Source organism: Sciurus carolinensis, chromosome 5 (assembly GCF_902686445.1).
Source record: "Sciurus carolinensis chromosome 5, mSciCar1.2, whole genome shotgun sequence".
NCBI lineage: Eukaryota > Metazoa > Chordata > Mammalia > Rodentia > Sciuridae > Sciurus > Sciurus carolinensis.
This window is the reverse complement of record NC_062217.1, coordinates 142,904,732-142,929,323: the sequence shown is the minus strand read 5'-3', so window position 1 is coordinate 142,929,323 and position 24,592 is coordinate 142,904,732. Positions and strand designations below refer to the sequence as shown.

At 37.7% G+C, this 24,592-nt stretch overlaps 1 protein-coding gene across 1 annotated transcript in view; it reads right to left on the bottom strand.

The window, feature by feature from the left end:
• Positions 1-9,956: 9,956 nt before the first annotated feature.
• Positions 9,957-24,592, bottom strand: part of LOC124985911 (cytochrome P450 2C9-like) — a 48,376-nt gene continuing 33,740 nt past the window's right edge. Inside the window, exons 6-9 of the mRNA XM_047554546.1 lie at positions 23,553-23,694; positions 20,531-20,718; positions 12,879-13,020; positions 9,957-11,120 (exon numbers count right to left, since the gene is read on the bottom strand). Coding sequence (XP_047410502.1) covers positions 10,939-11,120; positions 12,879-13,020; positions 20,531-20,718; positions 23,553-23,694 — 654 coding nt within the window. The 3' untranslated portion in view covers positions 9,957-10,938. The remainder of the gene's footprint in view (positions 11,121-12,878; positions 13,021-20,530; positions 20,719-23,552; positions 23,695-24,592) is intronic.

The window sequence follows — 24,592 nt, the reverse complement described above, 5'->3', positions numbered from 1 at the left end:
TGCGGAGCTCCACGAAGAAGCTGCCTCTCTAGGGGTGGTGACCCTCAGGTGGCGTATATTCCCTGCTAGTGGTCAGAGGTGCCTCCACTTGTTGACCAATGGTCATCCAACGGGGAACTAGGCTGCGGGCTGAGGCAAGTCCTGTTTGTGCCTGTGTCTCTGGTTTTACCGTCCCTGTGGGAAAACCTCACCCGGCAGGGAAGACTCACTTGGTGGGGACGTCTTGCTGATCCAGTTCCCCTCCTAGAGGTTCCCCTCAATCTACAACTACCACCTGGGCTGGGCTGTCTTCCTCTGCAACGTTCCCAGGGGCCCGGACCTACCTCCTGGGCCTGGGAGCCTCACCCTTCGCAGGCGAGTCTCCTTAGGTTGCCTGTCCCAGAGAATCTGCCCGCAGTCCTGGAAACTTCGCTCCGCCCCTAGGTGTGTCTCTGTGTGGCTCTTCCAGCAAGAAGTCACCTAGCTCCTGGGACCCTGCTCTGCACCTAATCACCTGGCTATGCGGTCACTCCTCTGAGCCACCACCTGGAGCCCTGTACAATAGCTCTGATACCCAGAGACCCGCCACACACCTCCTCCTCCGGACAGCGGCCGGGTTTCCGATGCAGTCACTAGGAGCCCAAGCAATTCACTTCGCGTCTCCTCCTCCCGCCAACCGCCCGTAGCCCAGGCAGTCACTCCGAGTCCAAGTGACCCGCCCTGTTCCCCCTCCTCCTCCTCCTCAGGGTAGCCCCCCAAGTGTTCAGGAGCGGTGGCTCCGAGACCAAGTGACCCACCACACTCCTCCTCCAGGCAGGCCACCAGTGTTCAGGAGCGATCGCTTTTAGTCCAATCAACTCACCACTCGCCTCCTCCTCTGGCAACTGCCTGTGGCTCTGATGCAGTCACTCCTAGACCAAGCGACCCGCCGCACTTCTCCTCTTCCTCTGGGCAACCCCCCGGTGTTCAAAAGCGGTCATTCTGGGTCTAAACAGCTCGCCACGCAACTCCTCCTCAGGCAGCTGCCCTGAGCCCCAGTGTTTGTCCGAGTCCAAGCGCTGTGCTGAGCCGCCTCCTCTACGATGATCCCAGTTGTCCGTGTTTACCGCTCCAGTGGGGGGAGGGGCGTCTCGCCGGGCAACTCTACTTCACAAAGTTCCCTGCATTCCGGGGCTACCGCCCCATCTGGGTCGCCTCCCCAATGGGAGAGACTCACCCAGCGGCTTTGAGTTGGTCCCAAGTCTCTCACTATCTCCTCTTTTGAATCTTGCGTCCTGGAACAACGTGAAATGCAGCCACCCCCTAGTCCGCCATCTTGAAACCTCCCTCGAGATTTTCTATTTTGTTGGAGTATACATTTTCAAAATAACTTCTAATTATGTTTTGTATTTCAATAGTGTCTGTTGTGATATTTTCCTTGTTCATTCCAAATTTTAGTAATTTGGGTTTTCTCTCTCCTCTTTGTTAGTGTGGCAAAGGGTTTATCAATTTTGTTTTTTCAAAGAACCAACGATTTTTTCAATTTTTTGATCGTTTCTTTTGTTTCAATTTTGTTGATATCAGCTCTGACTTTAACTATTTCCTGTCTTCTACTACTTTTGTTGTTGCTCTGTTCTTTTTCTAGGGCTTTGAGCTGTAGTGTTAGGTTGTTTATTTATTGATTTTTTTCTTCTTTTATTGAATGCACTCCATGAAATAAATCTTCCTCTAAGAATTGCTTTCATAGTGTCCCAGAGATTTTGATATGATGTTTCTTGTTTCTCATTTACCTCTAAGAATTATTTTAATTTCCCTCCTGATGTCTTCTGTTATCCATTCATCATACAATAGCATATTATTTAATCTCCAGGTGATGGAGTAGTTTCTGATTTTTGTTGGGGGCTGCAGACCCCATCCTAGCCTGGTACTAAGCCGGGGCAACCTGCCATTGAGCCGGGGATCCTGGTTTGCAACATCAAGGACTTCAGTATGGCACCTGGCACTGAGCCGGGGCTCCTGTTTTGCAACATCAAGGACTTCAGTATGGCACTTGGCACTGAGCCGGGGCAACCTGGTTTGCAACAAACAGCTGACACTGCTTAAAGAAGTTGCCCCGGCACTAAGCCAGTGCCAGAATGGACTGCTCTGATTGGACAAGGTGACTCATGCTCGCTGTGCCCTTATTGTATTACATTGTTATCATGCTTATTGTATTACATTATTAAGGTGACTCATGCTCGCTGCATTACATCATTATCATGCTCTCCCCACATGCTCTGTAATCTGATTGGCTCATGATTCATATAAATATGACTGTAACTGCCTTGTAAAGATGAGAGAGGATCATCTGAGGATGATCAGAGGAAGAAGAGAGAAGAATAAAGAGCTCTGATGAACAACTGATGTGTTGTGTCTCTCTCTGCGGGCAGAAGGAACGCGACAGATTTTTACTCTGTTGTTTTTTTTTTTTTTCTAATTTCAATCCATTATGATCTATTAGAATACAAGGTAGTGTCTCTATCTTCTTGTACTTGCTAACATTAGCTTTGTGTCATAAAATAAGGTCTATTTTAGAGAAGGATTCATTTGCTGCTGAGAAGAAGGTGTATCCGCTCTTTTTTGTATTGTATACTCTATAAATTTTCATTAAGTCTAAATTAATGATTGTGTTATTGAAATCTATGGTTTCTTTGTTCAATTTTTGTTTGGAGGATCTGTCCAGTGGTGAGAGACATGTGTTAAAATCACCTAGTATTATTGTGTTGTGGTCAATTTGATTTCTGTAATTGAGAAGGATTTGTTTGATGAGACACTATTTGGGGCATAGATATTTATGATTGTTATTTCTTGCTGATTTATATTTCCCTTAAGCAGTATGAAATGTCCTTCTTTATCCCTTTTGACTAACATTGGCTTGAAGTCCACATTATCTGATATGAGGATGCATACTCTGGCTTTTCTGCTGTGTCCATGTGCATGGTATATTTTTTCCCATCCTTTCATCTTTAGTTTGTTTATCTCTTTTTATGAGATGAGTCTCTTGGAGGCAGCAAATTGTTGGATCTTTGGATCTTTCTTTTTAATCCAATCTGCCAGTCTATGTCTTTTTATGGATGAGTTCAGATAAGTTCAGGCTTTTAACATTCGGGGTTATTATTGAGATATGATTTGTATTCCCTGTCATGTGGCTCATTTTTCTTTTTTTATCTTTTTTTTTTTGGCATAATTGGTTTCTCCTTTATTTGACTGTTCTTTTAGGATACTTCCTCCATTTGCTGATTTACTTCATTGTTTTTCATCTCTTCCTCATGGAATACTTTGCTGAGAATGTTCTCTAATTCCAGCTTTATTTTTGTAAATTGTTTTAGCTTTTGTTTATCATGGAGGAATTTTTTTTCATCATCAAATCTGAACGTATTTTTTGCTGGGTATAAGATTCTTGGTTGGCATCCATTTTCTTTCAGGGCTTGATATATGTTGTTCCAGGCCCTTCTAGCTTTTAGGGTCTGGATTGAAAAATCTGCTGATATCCATATTGATTTCCTCCTGAATGTAATTTGATTCTTTTCTCTCGTAGCCTTTAAAATTCTGTCTTTATTTTGTATGTTAGGTGTTTTCATAATAATGTGCCTTGGTGTGGGTCTGTTGTAATTTTGTGTATTTGGAGTCCTATAAGCCTCTTGGACTTGATTTTCCATTTCATTCTTCAGATTTGGGAAATTTTCAGATATTATTTTATTGAATAGATTGTTCATTCTTTGGTTTGTTTCTCTGTGCCTTCCTCAATCCCAATAGCTCCCATATTTGCCCTTTTCATGATATCCCATAATTCTTGTAGATTCTGTTCGTGATTTCTTACCATCTTTTCTGTTTGGTCAATTTTGTTTTCAAGATTAAATATTTTGTCTTCAGTGTCTGAAGTTCTGTCTTCCAGATGTCCTATCCTATTGGTTATGCTTTCTATGGAGTTTTTAACTTGATTTATTGTTTCCTTCATTTCAAGGATTTCTGTTTGTTATTTTTCAATACCTCTAACACTTTATTGAAATGATCTTTTGCTTCCTGTATTTGGTCTTTTAACTGTCGATTGGTGCGATCATGCAATGCCTGCATTTGTTCTTTAATCTCATCATTCAATGACTGCATTTGCTCTTTCATATTCTTGTTTGCTTCCCTGATCATTTTAATTATGTACATTCTGAACTCCCTTTCTGACATTTCTTCTGCCATGCTGTCATTGGATTTTATTGCTATACCATCTAGGTTTATTTGGGACATTTTCTTCCCTTGTTTTCTCATATTGCTCATGTATCTTCCCCTCTAGTAGTGAAACTATGGGATATTGCAGATATCCTCTATTGACTAATATTGTCTCTGTAGATTTCCAATAACTCATCTCTTAGTCTACAGTAGCCTGAATCTTAGAGGAACTTGATAATGCAGTGCTCCACGAGGAAGCTGTCCCCTTAGGGATGGTGGACTTCAGGTGGGGTATATTCCCTGTCAGTGGACAGAGGCCCCTCCACTTGTTGACTGATGGTCAATCAAAGGTGAACTAGACTGCAGACTGGGGCATGTCTGATGTGGACCTGCGTCTCTGATTCTACTGCCCTGGTAAGAAAGCCTCACCCAGCAGGGAAAGACTTACCCTGTGGGGAATTTTTGCTGGGCAGCTCTCCTCCGAGAAGTTCTTCAGTCCAGAACTACCATCTGGACTGAGAAACCCTCTTCTGCGATGTTCCCAGGGGTTCTGACCTACCACCTAGGCTGGGGAGCCTGGTCCTGGGAGGAATTCCCTTGCTGAGCGGCCCTCCTCTGTTATATTCCCTGGGGACCGGAGTTACCACCTGGGCCTCAAACCCTCACTCTGTGTGGAAGCCTCTTGCTGTGTGGCCCTCCTCTGCAATGCTCCTGGTTGACGGGGTACTCGGCTCCAGCAGGGGAGCCTCACTGGGCTGCTCTACCCCACGAAGTTCCCTGCATTTTGGGACTACTGTCCCATGCGTGGAGCCCAACCAGTGGGAGAGATTCACCCGGTGACTCTGAGTTGCTCCCAAGTATCAATACCTCCTCTTCTTGACTCCTTGTTCTTGTCAAAGGTCCTCTAATCTCCTGTAGGTGTCTCAGGAAGGGAGCTGCCCTTCCAATGATGATAGCCACATCATCAGGTATCATTCAAAATGCCTTTACCAGTCTATAAAGAAGCCTCTGGCTAGCTCCATGATGCAGGCGGGCTGGCTCGTCTGCCGGCTTGCTCCGTGATGGCAACAGATCTCGTCGTGGTGGTGGTCCTCTGGGGTCGCTCAGTGATAATGCCAATATTGGTGCAGGGGTCAGTGATGGCCTCTGCCTTTGGCCTGGTGGGTGGGAGGGTTAGCTGCCTGCTGCCTAGCTCCACAAGGCAGGTGGGATGGGTGCCTACCTCCTTCTTCTGTGATGCAGGCAGCCTGACTCACCTGCCAGCTCCCTCCATGACTGCAACCCACCAGTGAAGGAGTTCTCAAATGGTTTTCTGATATGCAGATGCTAACACATAATAAGGTGTGGGTGGGGAATAGAAGTTCATTGGATTAGACAAAGGAGAATGAAGGGAAGAGAGGGAATGGGAATAGGAAAAACAGTAGAGTGAATCAGATATAACCTTCCTGTGTTCATTTATGAATACACAGTGTATCTCCAAATCATATACAACCACAGGAATGGGATCCGCATTATAATAAGTTATACTCCATGTGTATATAATGTCAAAATGTTCTCAACTCTCATGAATATCTAAAAAGTACAAATTTAATAAAAAAACCATTTTATTAGAAATGAGAATATTTTATATTAGAAAAAAGGTGAATGTATCTACTACATACATTCTAATTGTATATGTAACAATCAAGAGAACCTGAAATTGTAATAAAGTAAGCATTGAAAATTGAACAGAAAAATAGTTGTAAAATAGAAGTGGGACATTCCAACACTCAACTTTAGATAAGAGATTAAGCATCTGGACAAATATCAAAATTTAAATAGTACCAGTTATAAACTATAACTAACATGTAACAGGACATTTTTCTTAGCAATTATACAGTACACATTCAACTCAGGTACACAAAGAATTTTCTCCAGGATAGACCATATGTAGATGATGCATAATCCTCAAGTATTTAAAATATTTAAATCATGTATCTTCTCTCATCACAGTGGAATGATGTTAAAAACCAACAACACAGGGAAATGTGAATGTTAAGGAACATACTCTTGGACAACCAGTAAGTTAAAGAAGAAATCACTAGGAAAACTAGAAAAAGGGAAGATGAGTGAAAATAAAACACAACATTAAAAAAAAATGGTATATAATTCAGTTCACAGGAGAACAATGAAAGTAGTGAATCTATATTTAAAAATTAGGAGGTGCAAATAATAACACCAAATTGCTGAAAAACCTAAAAATTACAACTGCTTTCTACAAAGATAATGTTTTAGTAATTAAGGGAACATGGTAATGGGAGTGTAACAGTTTCTGTCATATTGGAGGGGAATTGAAGGCTTTTGAAGAATATGGCCATTCAAGCAATTCAGGTTTGAAGAATGCCTCAAACTTGATTCAATGAAAATAAAAACTTTAAAAAATAAAAAGTAAAGAAAGAACAGCTGAATTTTCAGTGATATCAGCTCTGTTACACAATATAGCAATTTATTTGTGTGGAGCAATGGACTTCAGGAAGTTAACTTGATCTTCTGCACAGTAACTACTGGTGTCAGCCTACACCCTGGTGAGGATGGCCTTGCAGTCAATGAGCAGTGCCTGGGACCAGGCATTGCACAATTCAAACTTGTTGGGCTTGCTATAGTTTATCATGTGACAGGGACTAAAACAATTTCTCATTTTTGTGTCTCACTCACCTCTTCTCATCTATAAAACATGGAGATTAGGTGAGGGAAGTCTACTTTTTCTCAAGTTCCATGATTACTTTATAAATTCATCTGTTTCTCCTCTATCAGGGAGCAGACAAAATAACCTGTATGATTTCTGTCCTGCATGATGACAAAGAGTTTCCCAGTCTAGAGAATTTTGACCCTGCCCTCTTTCTGGATGCAAGTGACAAGGGTGAGGAGAGTAACTGTTTCATGGCTTTCTCAGCGGGCAAGCAAGCTCTGTTTTCATTTCTGCATAAGTGGTCAAGAGATGAGAATGATCTTTGCATGGAGGCTACTCTGAGCTATACACACAGCCTTTTCTTGAAGGTCTGAGGCACTATTTCCAATGTCCAGGTTGGTAGTTAATTTTCTCAGTGACTTTGAGCCTCCAACCACTAATTCTGCTTCCTGAACCTGCAGAGATTCTTAGGAGCTCCTAGAAGTCCAATTCTAACAAGACTTTTCTCTTTGAACCTGAAAAGCCAGTTCAATCAATAGCATTACCAAGCATCTTATATGTAGCAATCCCAAACTCACATCCAGGGATACAAATGTGAATGAGAACCAGAGATTCCCTCTAAGACAGAGGAAGATGAATTAACAGTCAATGAAACTGCAGTGTGGCCAGTGCTATGCTAGAGGCTGCCATGGGTGTCCAGAGAAGGGAACTCCTGATGGGCCTTTTTGAGGCAGGGGAGAGCAGTCAGAAGGTAAAGGAACATTTTTTAAGGAAGTGACATTTAACTATTTTCTCTTACTTTTTAACAGTCCTTTAAAGAAACAGGTGGCACACACTCAATAATGTTAGTTGAAAAGTTTAACGAGGAGGCTGGTGTTTGATAAGTTCTGTATTTGTTAAGTGGCCATGGAAAGCTGAGGTTGGGAGCCATCTTGAGGAGGCCACACTGCAGCTTTCTGTTGCAGGAGCCTGGAAGATCATGGCAACATTGCCATAGTGCTCCCATGAGTGCCTATGAGTGGTCTACAGTTAACTTTGTAGAGAGTGACGCAGACACAAGAAATTTTACCAGGGAGATTTAAGTCAGAAATACAAAGGGGAATCCAACTCATTTTCCCTTTGAATCTGGCTGCTCACATGACCAGCTGCAGAGAGATGGGAAACTGAACAGGAGGGTGTGTGCACACTCAGGGACTCAGTTGGGAAGTCTGTGTTTATGGGCAGCAAAGTTTGTGGATTCACTTCTCTCCTACAGGAGCAGATTTCTTGGGAGCCCCCAAACTTTTAGACTCCCAATATAAATCACCATTTTCCAGGTCCTAAGGGTGTGTTGGTCTCCTCTCCAGAGCCCATATCACCCAACAAAACCACAGAGGCCTTATTAGACTTGAGCCACAACTTTGGAATTCCCTTCATTTTATTCTGCAGCAGCTCCACCCTGGGAGTTTCTCAATCTTGTCTGTGTAGACAAAACTTCAACCTACAATACTGGCCTTTCCATCCTACCTTGTATTAGTGAGAACGGAAGCTGAGAGTTACAACAGCTTCAGGTTTATGCCAGTCCAATTGACAGATCAGTGAGCAACACAAAAAGGGGAAGGGGTTAGCAACTTCCAATCCTTTCACTTTCTCTCCCTCTGTCCCTAGTTGGTCTGGAAGCCTAGAGCCCATCTCTCCTCCTATGGCCAACCTTAACATGCTCTGAGATTTTCACTTTGACCACCCTCTTGGAACTTCTGAGCCTGAATCCAGCTTCTCCTTTGTCTTGTTTTTCTCTCTTGTTTGCAAGAACACTCTCCTCGTGGTTGGGGGAATATGCTGGGGATATGTAATGATTAACTTTAGATTTCCACTTGACTGGATTAAGTGATACACAAGAGCATAATTTCTGGGTATGTCTGTGAGGGTATTTCTAAAAGAGCAACACTCAGGCAATACTCATGAGCATAGACTTGGACTGAGTCACACCACGGGTTTACCTTTTTTTCCAGACTGCAGAGAACCTAGCATGAGATTTTTTTTTCTCCACAACCATGTGAGTCAATTTCTATAAAAAATTCCTTATCACCAGTTTATCATCTATCTCTCACTTTGATAAGCTCTCTCTCTCTCTCTCTCTCTCTCTCTCTCTCTCTGAAGATTCCTAAACTAATACAGGAAATCAATTTGCTGATCTTTCCTCATCAAATAGTTGAAAGGTGACTGGGCCTAGAATACTAGATTTTGAATAGTTTCTCTTAGAATCCTAGAAAGAGCCAGGTGGGGCGGTGAACGGCAGTAATCCCAGCATCTCAGGAGATGTGTGGATGTGGCTCAGTGTTTAAGCTCCGGTGGAATAATCTCCTGCATCCAAAATAAAATAAAATAAAATAAAATCTCAACATCTGTCTCTAGTACATTCTAGTCTACTGAAGAAATTGTATTCCTTCCTGAATATTGATCCTTGGTATGAAGTCTATTTTTTTTCCTTTGAAATCTGAAAATATTTTCTCTTTCCATTAAATATTAACAAATATATCATTACATCATTACGTACCAATAAAACTTTAAAACAAAAAGACCCTTAAAGTATTAACAACACCTGATTAGGAAAGTTTAGTTTTATAGCCAGATGGCCCTGGGGTTCCCCTCCTTGTTCTGACATGTGAACACAAACACAATACTTAGCGAAGCCTTGTCTGAATTATCTCAGTAGTAATAGGATATAATCATAATGTCATAGTCTTAATAATGACCTCACACCCCAAAGCATCTACATCTTAATCCTTCAAACTTGTGAACCCATGAATTTGGTTTGATTATATAAAAGAAAAATGAGAAGCTATGAGGAGGTAGCAGATGTGGACACTGAGGTTGAATTGATGTGACAAAGGACTCAGAAGCCAAGGGATGCAGGCAGTTTCTACAAGATGAAAAAATTAGGGAAATGGATCTCCCCTAGAGGCTCAAAAATGAACTGTACTGGTTGACAGAATCAACTTACCCCAGGGGAGATAATATTGGATCTCAAACTCCAGAACTCTAAGATAGTTAATGTGTGCTGTTTTCAGTCACTATATCTGAGGCACTTGTTGAGGCAATAATGGTGACTCATACAAATACTATCTATCTCACAGAATTATGAGAAAGAGTAAGTAAAAGGAAAAGAGGAAATGGTTAAAGCAGGAAAGGGGAATCAGAAGTTTTATGATGGGGAAGATGGTGGTGAAGGGAAAATTATAAATTTTGGTAAGATAATTAGAGTAGCAATATTGAGAAATTGTTCTGTCAGGGTATAATTCTGCCTGTTGTTCCACACTTCTGTCAACACCTCATTAATATGTTGCCCTTTTCCAATGAAGATTGTTAAAAATAGAAACAATGTAGATTTCATGTGCATTTTAATTTTTAATCTACTCCACATCTTTTTTAGTTGAGAAGTAGTGATCATATGTATTTATGGGGCACATTGTGGTATAAGTATTCATGGAACAATGATTGATCACGATAATTAACATAGTCATTATCTCAAAATTTGTCCTTTATTATGGGTAGGATGTGTAATATCTCCCCCTTTTAAGTATCTTGAAATATGCAACAAATCATTATTAATAATAGGGACCATGTTCTACACTATATCACTAGAACTAATTCCTACTGTCTACCCTAAACTCTGAACCTTTAACTAGCTTCTCTTCTTTCTCCATCCACTCATACCCTCACCCGGTCTCAATTTCTAGTAATCATTACTTATCACTAATCTAAGAGTTTGACATGTTTATATTATTCAAAAATTGAAACCATGTGACTTTATCTATCTGTGCATGACTTATTGCACTTCTCATAATGTCCCCCAGATTCTTCCTGGTTTAAAGTGATGGTATAGTGAAAAGCCACTAATGTTTTAAAATACAGAGTGGCTAATGCAAGTGTTGGAGTAAGGGAACAGGAAGCATGCCTTTGTGAAAACTGAGTACACATTCTACAGTGGGGTTCCATGTTCACTGGAATTCAAAGGAATAGGGTGGTGAAAAGCAGGTCAGAGGAGACAACTGACAGGGAAGGAAGTGGAGCATGCCCCGAAGAGGAGATTCCAGATGACACCACAGCAGCAGCCAAAAAGACTGCTCTTTTCAGACAGGAATGAAGCAGATCTGGTATGCAGGTGGCACAGAGACAAGCCCCCTGGAAACTGGGGTGGTATCAAGATCCTTTGGGTCCACCACAGATTTCAGGCGAAAGTTCTGTAAGATGGTGGTCAGGAATAAGAACAGTTCCATGCGGGCCAGACCTTCTCCTGCACAAGCCCGTTTTCCTGAAAAATGGAAAAAAAAAAAAAAAAAAAAAACAAGTGAGAGAGGATAAATTCTCCTTGCACAGTATATTTCTGACTGGTATAAGAAAAACACAGTCACTATTCACCAATTATTGGAGGGATGGATGGATGGATGGATGGATGGATGGACCAGGAATAAATATAAGGAGGTATTGTAGATGAATAGTAGCGTTACCTAGTTCTTGTGAGATACTGCGTTGGATTCTCAGCATCATGTAAAAGTAAATGAATTAAATGGATGAAAAATTAAATCTATTGTGTCCATCTACAACTAAAAAATTTTTAAATGAGTAAATATAAAGGACAGCTGATTTGATAGAATGGACACACCTGTTATCTACCAAATAATTTAGTAGCACTGTTCATTCCATCAATATTTATTGAACATCAGCTCTATTCCAAGAAATAAATTAACCATACCCACATTAAAACCGTTGTTATGACATTTCATGTTTCCATCAATCTTTTCCCAGAAACACACACTGATTACTTGTGTTCTCTGTTCCCAGTCTGATTTCCATGATCTCTCCTCCCATTCATCTGATCCAATGAGTCTCATCAGCCTTAAACATAGAATGCAGTTTCAAGCTTTATCTCATTCTCTTCCTTTTGCCCAGGTGCACTTCATAATTCTCTCAGATCGTAGATCAAATGTTTTTTCTTTAACACTGTTTGTGATTCTACCAGGCTCTAGAGTCTTATCCTCTTTGTTCTTACTCAGCAGTGAAGCTTTTATTATTTAAATCATTACTCATGATTTGTCTAACCTTCTGAAATAGGAGTTCCATTAAGGTGGGACTAATCTTCGTCATATGAGTATCTATAGTGCAAAACCTAAAAGCAAGCCTGAGGAGTCATAGAATAAATTTGGGCCATGATATGCCAGAGATTCAGCACATACTTCAGGTCTGAGGTCCCTGTGTCCCAACAATCAGGACGTAGGGACATAAGGGTGCTCTGATGTACTTAAAGTATAATCTGCCCCACTCACAAGGATTGCTGACCATCATTCACCAGTCAGAAGGCTCTGGCATCCTTAACCAGAAGCAAATATCCTACTCCTATGGTCGATGGTCTCTAAAAATGCCCTGCCTCTCTTCATTTCTTTTTACTTTGCCTCTTATAAGGGTGCTCTAGTGTCCTTTCTTCTATTTGAATGTCACTCAATCCATTTTATGCCTCACTATGTGGTATGAGAGAACAGGCAGGAGGCATTTTCTCCCTCTGCCATCATGAACAGCCAATCTTTTCTTCTATCTCCCACAAGACTAGTCATATTGGATTACAACAATCACTTTATCAATCTGTTTGATTAATTGGGACACTTTTGCTGCCCTATTCTGTGCTGGGGATACTTACCATAGAGGCACCATATGGAAGGTACTCACCAAAGTTATGGAATTAGATACTTGTCACAGTGAAGATGAGGACAGTAGAGGTGAATTTCATCTTCTGAGAAGTGTTCGGGAGCACGGTCTTGCATTTTGAGACATGACTCAATGTACCCTTTCTTTAGCTTTCTTACTTTGAAAGAACTAGGTCAATTCACCCCAAGCCCCAGGAAGCAGACTGATGTTGTAGCCTGATCTTGGACAGTGCATGGGCACTGGGACTGTTGCTCTTGACCACGTGCAAAGAACATTTCTACCAGCTCCAAAGTGACCATTATACAGGTTTAACTGATCCCATGAAGGTGTCTGGTCCACTAAAGACCCAGTGGAAATAAATTTCTATTACCTGTTGAGAAAGGCATGAAGTAGTCACTCTTCTTGAATTTGCCATTCTCATCCAGGAAATGGCCTGGGTCAAATTTCTCTGGGTTGGGGAATTCTTTGCTGTCACACAGCACAGATGTCAGGGATGTTATTATGGTTGTTCCCTGCAATGAACGGACACAGATAAACCGAGTTGTAAAGAAGTCATAGAGGTATAGAAAATGTTGAATATGCTTAGTCCAAACATTATGATCTACAGATAAGAAGTCCTTTTCCAAAGAAGAGCAGTGATATTTTCAGTTAGCCAACCAAATGATAAAATACAACTGTGAGGCCAGTGACTAGGACATTGTTATAATGCCCCCAGTAGCATTTGACATAGGGAGTGCTTGAGTACTTGAGCTCCAAACTTTCTTTTCTCCTCATCATGTTTGGATGCTGATGTCTGCTCCTAATCAATGCTCTATTTTATCACGTCAGTTTTCACACATCTTTATAGGATTCTGCTTTAAAAATGGGTCTGTGGCTTTTTAAATATCCAGGAAATTTTATAAGACCTTTCTAAGATAATAAAAAGTACAGCAAAACCAACATAATGTATTTAACATTATCACAAAATTTGAGTTTTCTTACAACTGTGGAGATCTCTCATTTTTTTAGATGAATCCTGTACCCCAAATGCAAAATGGATAATAAATTTTGAAAAAACAATAATTTTCTAAAATTTGTTGACAATCATAAAAAAGGCCATAGTTTTTAAAACATTTCATATTTCTTTAAAATCAATATGTGAAAATGTTTATTTTTCTACATTTTATTCATACTTTACAATTATACATCATACTGTGATTTTTTGTTTTACATTCATATTTGCACATAATATAATACTATAATTTGGTCAGTATCATTTCCTTGTTCTTCCCCTTTTCTTTCACTCCAAACTCCCCCTGGTCCCTTTGTTTTCTCCACTGATTTTTATACAGTTTTAATGAAACTTCCCATTGATTTCTTTTTCCTTATTTCCCCCTAATTTCTATATATAACAGTAAGCATGCATCCCTTGGCTTTCTGACTTTGACTTATTTTGCTTAACATAATGGTCTCAACTTCCATCTCTTTTCCTGAAAATGACATAATTTCATTTTCATGGTTTAATAAAACCCCATTCTGCATATGTACCATATTTCTTTATTCTTTCATCTCTTGATGGATATCCAACCTGGTTCATGTATTGACTGTCGTGAACATTGCTGCTATTAACATGGATATGCATGTATCACTTTAGTATGCTGACTTTATGTACTTAGAATAGATGGAGGGGTGTATTCAATTATGCAGTGGATCCTGGGATTACAAATGTTTCTTGAGGTTGGAAAGATAGATATAATTGCAAAAATTGTACGAATTCAACACTTCATAGAGAAACAAGTAGACTGGGCATGGTGGCATGTGCTTATAGCCCTAGATGCTAAGGAGACTAAGGCCTAATGATTGCTTGAAGCCAGGATTTTGGAGCCAAACTATGAAACATAGAGAATTCTTATCTCAAGAAAAGAAAGGAAAAGAAATGAAACAATTACATGATCATTTACTCCAAAACACAAATATTTAACTTGAAATCAATCACCAATTTAATTGTAGGAGCTAAAACTATTATTATTCTTGGAAACATGTAATAGCCAATTGTGCAATTTGAGCTGTCAAATAATTTTACTTATGAAATAAAGGGCAAATTAAAAGAGAAAAACTTGATTCTGTCAGTTTAACATTGTTAAAAAATTATGCAAAATTATTGGTCTTAGGTAATTACTCAAAAGAAATGAAAATATAATCAACCTCACATTTCTACACAAATGTACATATTGCTTATATTTAAAAAACAAAAAGCCAGAAACAACCACAATTATCCAACTCCTTATGAGTGAATAAAAAATTCAAGGTATTCTTTGTAATGGAATACTATTTAGTAATAAAAGGGAATGAACTACTAATACATGTAAATGAAAACAAATCCAAAATGTATTCTTCTACACTAAAAAAAAAAAAAAAACAAAAACAGAAACATGAAAATATAAGGGAGAGCAGTAAGGTATAGGAAGGAGATTAGGAGGAGGATGAGGGGAGGGCACTGGAAGATACTGGGGAATGAAATTGATCAAATTATTTTATGTGCAAGTATCAATTGGCCACAATGAAACATATTATTCTGTACAATTAATATATGCCAATAAAAAGTTTTAAAAATTTGGATCAATAAGAAGATTATTGGAGAAAGAATCAATGAAGGTAAAACAGCCAGAGATAAATGATTTGATTATGTGGTGTTCTATGTCATATTCTCTTGTATGACTTTCTTGATAAATCAGGACCATAGGTTCAGAAATCAGTACAGAAATTTGGATGAAAATGATATGCCCTAGTATTCACCAGGGTCTAGACATGAGGAAGTATGATTTTCTGTCATTGGAGGATGAAGAATCTTCATGGAGTGATGGAAATACTCTATCCATAGACAAAGTATCTCTCTGTGATTCTTAGGCTGCTTTCAAACTTGTGGGCACACGCCACCCTCCTTCTTCAACCTCCTGAGTAGCATGGCCTATCATGCCCAGCAATATTTTATATTTTAATTTTTCTGTGGCTGCAGCAGTGCATATATTTGTCCCAACTCATTGGACTGTATACATAAGAGATTCAGTGGGAGGTTGGGAATGTAGCTTAGTGGTAGAGTGCTTGTATAGCATGCACAAGACCCTGGGTTTGATCACAACCAGGGCAAAAAAAGAAAGTGAGGGAATTTATTTTACATTGAATCACTTAGAACTCCACCAAAAATAGAACAAGGTTGAGTAATATTCCATTGCATTTCTATGCCTCATTTTCTTTATCCATTCTTCTGTTGAAGAGCACCCAAAATACATTCTACTGTCATGTATAACTTAAAAGCACAAATAAATAGAAATATAGAATAAGGAACTGTATCAAAATGAATACATGGTGAAAATTAAGTTTTCCTTTCACTTTACCACAGAAAACAATTTGGATTCTTCAGAAACCATTGTTGCAACCAATCAGTGATATGTTCCTTCGTAATTGTTCTATGGATGTAAGGCAAATAAACCTGTATTCAACAGCTTTATGCAACTTCTTGTGTTGCTCCTTTTTCCACCCAAATTAAAAGTATTCTGTTGCATTTTTATTTTGTATTAACAGAAAAATTCAGGTACTGCCTTATGTTACACATACAGTCACATTTTACATGCTGAATTGTATGACTGTCCTATTACACTGCTGACAATTTTAGACAATTTGCAAAATTTCTTAGTGAGAAATAACTGTAATGAACACATATTGGACATTCCTGTTTGCACTTAGAGTATATACCAAAAATTAGATTTTCTACATCATAGAATATACATTTTATATATATGTTTATATATTATATATATATATATGTTTTTTTTTTTAGACCAAGTATTGAACTGAGGGTATTTAACAATTGAACAACATTCGCAGCCACATCTCTTTTTATTTTTTATTATTTGAGATAGAGTCTTGCTAAGTTCCTAGGGCATCACTAATCTGTTGAGGCTGGCTTTGAACTTGCAATCCTTTGGCCTCAGTCTCCTGAACTGCTGCAATTATAGGTATGTGCCACTGAGACTGCGTTATATTTTTACTTACATAGATACTGCCAAATTGTTCTTCAAAATGGATGTACCAGTTTAGAATTCGGCCAACAACACATGAAACTGCTCATTGATACATACATATCTTCATCAACATTATGCTTTCTCAGCTTTTGCATTAGAGATTTGGATGAAAATGATATCCCCTAGTTGTAGCTTTTATTTTGCAGATGTTAACTGGTCAACTCTCACAGAATCAGAAGGAAGCAAATAATGTATTATCAACAATGTGCAAATGAGAAAGCCAAGGCTCAAAGGGATCACAAATCTACCCAAGATAATAGTTAAGAGTTTCAGAGCCAGAGTTGATACTGAGGTCCTCCTGACCTTGGATAAGATAAATTCTTAGATCAAGGTGACTTGCACTTCTAAGTAGCTGCCTGATATCCATTTTCTGGATACAGTTGACAGAAGGCAGTATCTGATTTGTTCAGAAGACAAAGGGGAAATACTCTTTCACACAAGTGACATTTCTTTCATCTGCTGCCCTGTATATGCAACTGTGATCCTGATTCTGCATTTCCATGGCTCAGAAATCAAAATCCCCCAACACAAAAAAGACATGTTCTTACTGCAGTAATTATCATTGACCTTTCCATGTCTCAGAGGAAACCATCCTTCTCAAAATATTTCATCAGCCATTTCAAGATCATGTGTGTGTGTGTGTGTGTGGAGGGGGCAGTTTTATTGTAAGCCACCTGTCCGATTCAGTTCTCAAGTAAGAACCTCTGTCTTAGAGGTGCAATTGCTCCATTGTCACACTGTTTAACATTTTAGAAAGGCATCATGGTACATGAAATGTGGATATTCATGATACTTCCAATGGCATAAAGTAGGATAATGTCCTAGAATTAAATACAAGAATATTTTTAGCAAACTAAATACTTTATATTTCATAGAAAATGGAATTAAAAAAGAATATCAATGATTTACTGCAATTCTATTAGTTTTGGTCACTCCATGAGACAGCACCAAAATGCATTTTTGTGTGATCTAGGTTTTTAGGTCTGGAGGATTTCTTTTTCAATTATGTACTTATTTACCATGTGAAGAAGTACTGTATTGATGTAAAGATCAAATCAGGATAAGTAGCATTTTCATCATGTTATTTTTCTTTTCTTGCATTTGAACTGCTCTCCTCATTATTTACAAGATACAAAATCAATGGCTGTACGGTAAAGTTATCTTAGTGTGCTATAGAACACTAGGATGTATTGCCTCTATCTAACAATATTTTGTTGTCCTTCATCCAAAAATGATGAAAGATACTGAATCCTATTTGGAAAATCCTCAGATAAGTGCTGTCCTACACAAAGACCTCAAGCCACACATTTAAGTTTAATTAGTGAACAATTAAGTTAAATAAAAAATTAAACAAATTTAAAGTAAACTAACATTGGGCATCAGATATATAGAACATTTCTATGATTCATAAAATTCTGTGGAAAGGGCTCAGACCAAGAATTAGAAAATCACAACCCATCCCAATTCATTCTCTCACCTGTTCATATACAGCAAATTTTAAAAATTAAATGGTCATTCTATTTTATGAGTTCTAGGCTTCTGGAATATGAAGCAATAGGAAGTCAAGCATGGTGAGGCTTGCCTGTACTTCCAGTGACTTGGAAGGTTGAGGTATGATGATCCCTAATTCTGGACCAGCCTGAGCAACTTAATGAGAACCTAACCAACTTAGTAAGGCCCTGTATCAAAATAAAAAATTAAAATGGCCAGGTTTAGGTCACTGGTAAAGCACCATTGGGTTCAATCCCCAATACCAAAAAGAAAAAGGAAGAAATAAAACAAAGATGAATTAGAACCTTTAAATCACATTTAATACTAATATTTAGATTCAAATATTCTTTTGATAAAATCGTATGAATTGCTAAAAAATAAATTATTCTTTATATGATAAATCTTGTTTTTACTTTTAAATTTTTTGAATTTTAATTCATTGTACACAAATGGGATCAACTATCATTTCTCTTTTTGTACACAAAGTAGAGTCATACCATTTGTGTAATCATACAGTAATGATGTTTGTTTCATTCTATTATTTTCCTTTCCCCAAACCATCTCCACCCTCATAATCCTGTATACAATCCATCCTTCTTCCATTATTGTCTCCCTCCCACACCCCATTTTTTATCATCATCCATGTAACAGAGAAATCATTCAGCCTTTCGATATTTGGGATTATCTTATTTCACTTAGCAGATATTCTCCATCTCCATTCATTAACCTGCACAGGCCATAATTTTATTCTTCTTTTTCATTAAATAATATTCTATTGTGTGTATGTACCACAGTTTCTTTATCCATCCATCTATTGAAGGGCATCTAGGTTGGAGCTACAATCTACCTACTGTGAATTGAGCTTCTATGAATATTGATGTAGCTGTGTCACTGCACTACACTGATTTTAAGTCCTTTGGGTATAGGCCAAGGAGTGGGATAGCTGGGTGAAATGGTGGTTCCATTCCAAATTTTCTAAGGAATCTCCATACTGCTTCTAGAGTGGCTGCACCAATTTGCAACCCCAAAAGCAATGTATGACTGTACCTTTTCCCCACATCCTTGCCAACACATATTGTTGCTTGTATTCTTGATAATAAACATTCTAATTGGGATGAGGTAAAATCTTAGGGTAGTTTTAATTTGCATTTCTCTTATTACTAGAGATACTAAACATTTTTTTTCATATATCTGTTGACTGCTTATAGATCTTCCTCTGTGAAGCATCTTCTCATTTCCTTAGCCCATTTATTGACTGGGTTATTTGTATTCTTGGTGTAAAGTTTCTTGATTACTTTATAGATTCTGGTGGTTAGTGCTCTATCTGAAGTATGTGTGCCAAAGATATTCTCCCATTCTGTAGGCTCTCTCTTCACATTGTTGATTGTTTCCTTTACTGAGAAAAAGTTTTTAAGTTTGAATCTATCCCAATATTGATTCCTGCTTTTATTTCTTATGCTTTGGGAATCAGTTAAGGAATTCAGGTCCTCAGCTGACATGATGAAGATTTGGACCTGCTTTTCTTTCTATTAAGTTCAGGGTTTTTGATTAAAAAACAATTAAACACATGCTTAATGCACCACTTCTACTCAACACTCTCTGGCAATCCCAGACAGTGCAATAGCATAAGAAACAGAAATTAAGGTCACTAGGAATGGAAAATAATAAATAAAACAAATACTAACAAGATAGCAGGATAAGGTACATAAGAAATCCCAAATGGATCTAAACACAAATTATTAGCAATGATTTAAAAAGTTACTAGGAATTATAGATATAAAGTCATTAAAATAGAACTAGCAACATATCCAAATGCCTGAAACATCACATTGGGAAAGGCATTATTCAAACTGTAAAATTTATATTAGCTTTCAACATTAATTAACTAATTAAAATCTTTCAGGGCTGTGGATATAGCTCAGTTGGTGGAGTGCTTACCTTGTGTGCAGGAGATACTGGGTTCAATCTCCAGCACCAAAAAAATTTATATAATAATATAAAAAAATTTTTTAAAATACTTCTGAAAGTATGAAATCACTCCACTGGAAATAAAACATTATCAGAAAAAAATAAAACACAAAAAGAATGAGAACATATTCAATATTGTTAACTGAAATATTCAACACGTTAAGATGTCAATTCTTTCCAAGTTGATCTATAGATTTAATATTATGCTGAAAAATATCCCAGGAGAGTGGTTTTGGAAATTAACAAACTGATTTCAAAATTCAATTGGAAATGGAAAGAGCTGAGAGTAGAAAAAACAATCTTGAAGGAGCAGAACAAGTATGGAAAATTCACAATGCTGGATATCAGGAACAATTATGGAACTTCATGATCTAGTCTGTTCAGCACTGAGGTCATCAAGGTGCTTCATTGGATGAGTTTTGTACTTCTCTCCCTTGGGTTGGCAGAGGATTGGGACCATAATATTAATTTGTGGACTTCAATGTGAGACAAACAATCTTACCTTAGGGATGAAGTAGTTTCTGAATTTAGTGTCACAGTTCACTGCATGGGGCAGACTGGTTGGGACGAGGTCAATGTATCTCTGGATCTCATGCAGAACAGCCTCTGTATAAGGCATACTGCTCTTGTCCTGCATGCAGGGGCTGCGGTGTCTGCCAATCACATGGTCAATCTCTTCCTGGACTTTTTCTGATAAGACATAAATAAGACTAATGGAAAAGAGAAAAATAGTATATTTCTTAAAATAATTCAGAATTATGTGAAGCATCATGGGTTTATCCAAATGTTATTAGAAATATGACTTATGTGCAATAAGTACTTCTGGACATTAAAAAGATCACCATGATGCTATATTATCTATTTATATCTATTTATCAAGATCTATCAACAAATAATGATACACATACATAAATACATGTGTTTACATAAATGTATGATTCATATACATTTATGACTCTCCTACACATTAGATATTAAAACATACCTACAAATTTATATGTTTAACTTTCTAGCATATATCAAATATAAATATTAATGATAAAATGTTTCAAAATATCAGGTTATCTCATAATTCATTAATTATCATTGCCAAAAGCAAAACAGGTATAAACATTCATTTTATGCCAAAATAAAACATGATTATAAAATTAAATTCTATTAATAAATCTATTTGTATGCATGCATGTGTGTGTTTTTGTGTTTTTGTAGAAGTGTTTGTGGTTTTCACTGGAACACTGTTCGATTTCTTATTCCTTATATGTAGTCTTTTTGAATCATTCAAGAAGTTTCTTCTAAAATGTTTATATTTCTAAATAACATTCTATCTTGGTTTCTTGATTTATCCAATTTTAGAAAATTTCTAATGACAGACTGGTAAGAAACATTAAGATCTGTCTCTACTCCATGCAAAATACATACCATGAATAAATATGCACGCCCACACCCCTCATATTCTTTCCCTCTGTACTCCAATTCATTTTGGTCACCATTTTTGATTATATTAATATATTTTATTTACACCATTATAATCTCATAAACAGTGTTCACTGGTAAGGTAACTATATTTATGTTTTGTTAATTGCATATGCTTAACTTATATTTCAACAACTTATTCCAAATTCTACTTTTCCAGTTTCTTATTTTATATTCTATCCAAATTGTTATATTGTTTCAAACTCTTAGTAATAATTTTCTAAATGTTTAAACCTCAGACTCTCTTATTTTCCTGATCTTCTATCACATCAGCTGTGTCTACTTAATATGGACAATTGGTTCTTTCCTAGACCTGCTGCTCAGAAGCCTCACTTCAGCTCCCATCTTTATACCTAAGGTCCTCTCATTCCTGGAACCTGTGACTGCTTCTGCCTTGATTTTAAATATTTGGATGGAGCATATGCTCTAATATATTCCTGTGAGAGTGAAAAAGAGGAATAAATTTTGAAGCAAACATGGATCTAAAAACATGTTTCCTTTCTTTTTATTGATTTTTTGTTTCGGTGTTCTTTTGGGTTTGTTGGTTGGTGGGTTGGTTGGTTTGGGTGGGGGTTTTTATTTTTGTATTTTGTTTCCTCCTGTTTGTCCTGGGGATTGACCCAGAGGCTCTCTATCTCTGAGCCACCACCACAGCACTTTTGTTTTATTTTGAGACAGTCTGGCCTGGCTAGCCTTGAATTTGCCTAAATTTCCTACTTCAACCTCCAAATAGCTGGGATTATAAGCTTGTACCAACACAACTGGCTCTTATATTTTTCATTAACACACAAAACAGCAGTTGCAGTTTAGAATTCTGATGTCCTTCTGATTCATAATTCCTTATACAAGACAGAATTTAATTCTGAAAGTTTATGTGATTTTTAACTTTACTTTGATGTTCTAAAATTGATTGCACAAACTCTTACCTTCAGTTCCCCTAGAGAGTAAACCTCTCTTCCAATGAGAGGAAAACAACTGCTCACAGGAGTTGTAGCAGGTCATTCACAAGGTTTACTAAGGCTTCAATGGTAAATTCAGTCTGTGGATTGTCCTTTTCCTGAGCATAGAGGGGCTCCTAATAATGCCTCAATTTTCCCCTAACTTGATTGACATGGGGTGCTTCTAAATCTTGAACTTCATGGATACTTTTTGGTACTCAGACTGATTTTTCCACACTAATGAAACTTCTTCTGACATACAGGCTACAGTTTGATCCTCTCTGTACAGTTCTGTCCCTTCTTTCTGCCTCTGTGTTTCAGAAATTTGTTGAAGTTTTGTTGGCTGTTTCCTTTACTCCTCTTCTCCCACATTAGCAGGAGTAATTCTCATTTGTATTTACTGTATAATAGTTTTGATGGAGTTCTGAAACTAGAAAAGATGGTGTTTTGGTTCTATTCTGCTATGCATTACTGGCACTCTTTAAAGGTACATTTCTAAATAGAGTTGTTGGTGAAAAATAAACATAATAAAAACATACTTCTGGAATCATAAAATTCCTTTAGGGATATCTTCTAAGTAGCAATACTTAAAACAAGGTTATTTTTCTAACCTTTTAGAAAACTTTTCAGACACTAGTAACACAACTGCAACCTCATTAAATTTCTAAAGATTCTATTTACACTCCCATAAAGAATTTTTATTCTCCCTGTCTAGCAGTAGAGCATATTTTCAGAATAAGGAAAGATTTCCACAGAAATCTTGCAAGAACACACCTAATATTCCAAGTGTCTTTTCCTTGGAAAGACCAATGTGCAGTCTTAGACCAACTCATGCTGGCTGTTGCATGCTGCAAATCACTTCCCAGTGGAGTCCGGAAATGAACAGAGCTCCACTGCTTTGCTACTGGCCATGCTGTCCTTCACTTCTCTGTACTGTTCCCTACTGTGCCATGTTTTCTTTTTTATATCCCTTCACTAAATTTGGACAAATATAACTAGAAGCACAGAAACTTCAATATGGACACTTATATAAGAGAAATAGATGAGGGCACTAGCAGTGTCTTACCATATTTCTGTTGTGAAATTCACCCTGCTCACCATCAGCAGTCATACCTGTGACCTCTGGGTTCTTCAACAGGTGAAGGAGTCCATGTCTCAGAGTGGTGCTTATTGTCTCTGTCCCAGCTGCAAACAGGTCATTCACAAGGTTTACTAAGGCTTCAATGGTAAATTCAGTCTGTGGATTGTCCTTTTCCTAGGAATAATTCAATACACTTATTTCACAATTCATTTAGCATTTAATTATAATAATTTCAAAAAAAATCAGTAGGTTATAAATATAAACCAACATAAAAGCAAAGAATACAATTTTATAAAGAGTCTGTGTGGTATGCTAAACTACAAATTAATTGTCCAAATGTCCATTTCTTACCCTCTTACCCCTTGTTCCCTAAAGATTCTGTTCCCCATTATTTTTTGCAAGGACATGCAAAGTATTTATCTTCCCTTCATTCTTTGTAAAATATAGACACATAATGTAGTAAAGACAAAAATATATTTCAGATAGCAATATTTAAGCAAGAAGATAAAAACTAGCATATTAAGTACAATATTTTAGTTCATTTTCTGTTGGTACAACAGACTACCAGAAACTGGGTGATTTATAAAGAATAGAGGTTTATTTTGTCCCAGCAACCTGTCAATACTGCTACTTTGTGAACCAACTTTCATTATGAGTTTTGAGGGGGACTATTTAAATGCAACTATACGATATTGTGAATGAAAATGGAAGGTACCTGAGTCTCCAATGTTTCTGGGCTATTGTACTAACCCTAGTATAGCTCACCACAAAACTTCCTTGCATGTAAGATGAATAAATTCACTATCCTAAGCACTGGAAAATGAATATTCTCTAACTTCTAGATAAAGATAATGATGATTGATAGCAAGAGGTAAATTGGTAAATTAGGGCTATATCATGGAAGGTAAAATAACAAATCAAGAATATCCACATTTCTTCTTCTGATGACTCACTTGGGCTCAAGATTTCCCACACATTCATTAAGAATTGGAAAATGTACAAAAGCTAATATGGCAGCACAGTATAAAACAACCAAAAAGGGAATGAATTACAAAAACAGAATGTACTCCAG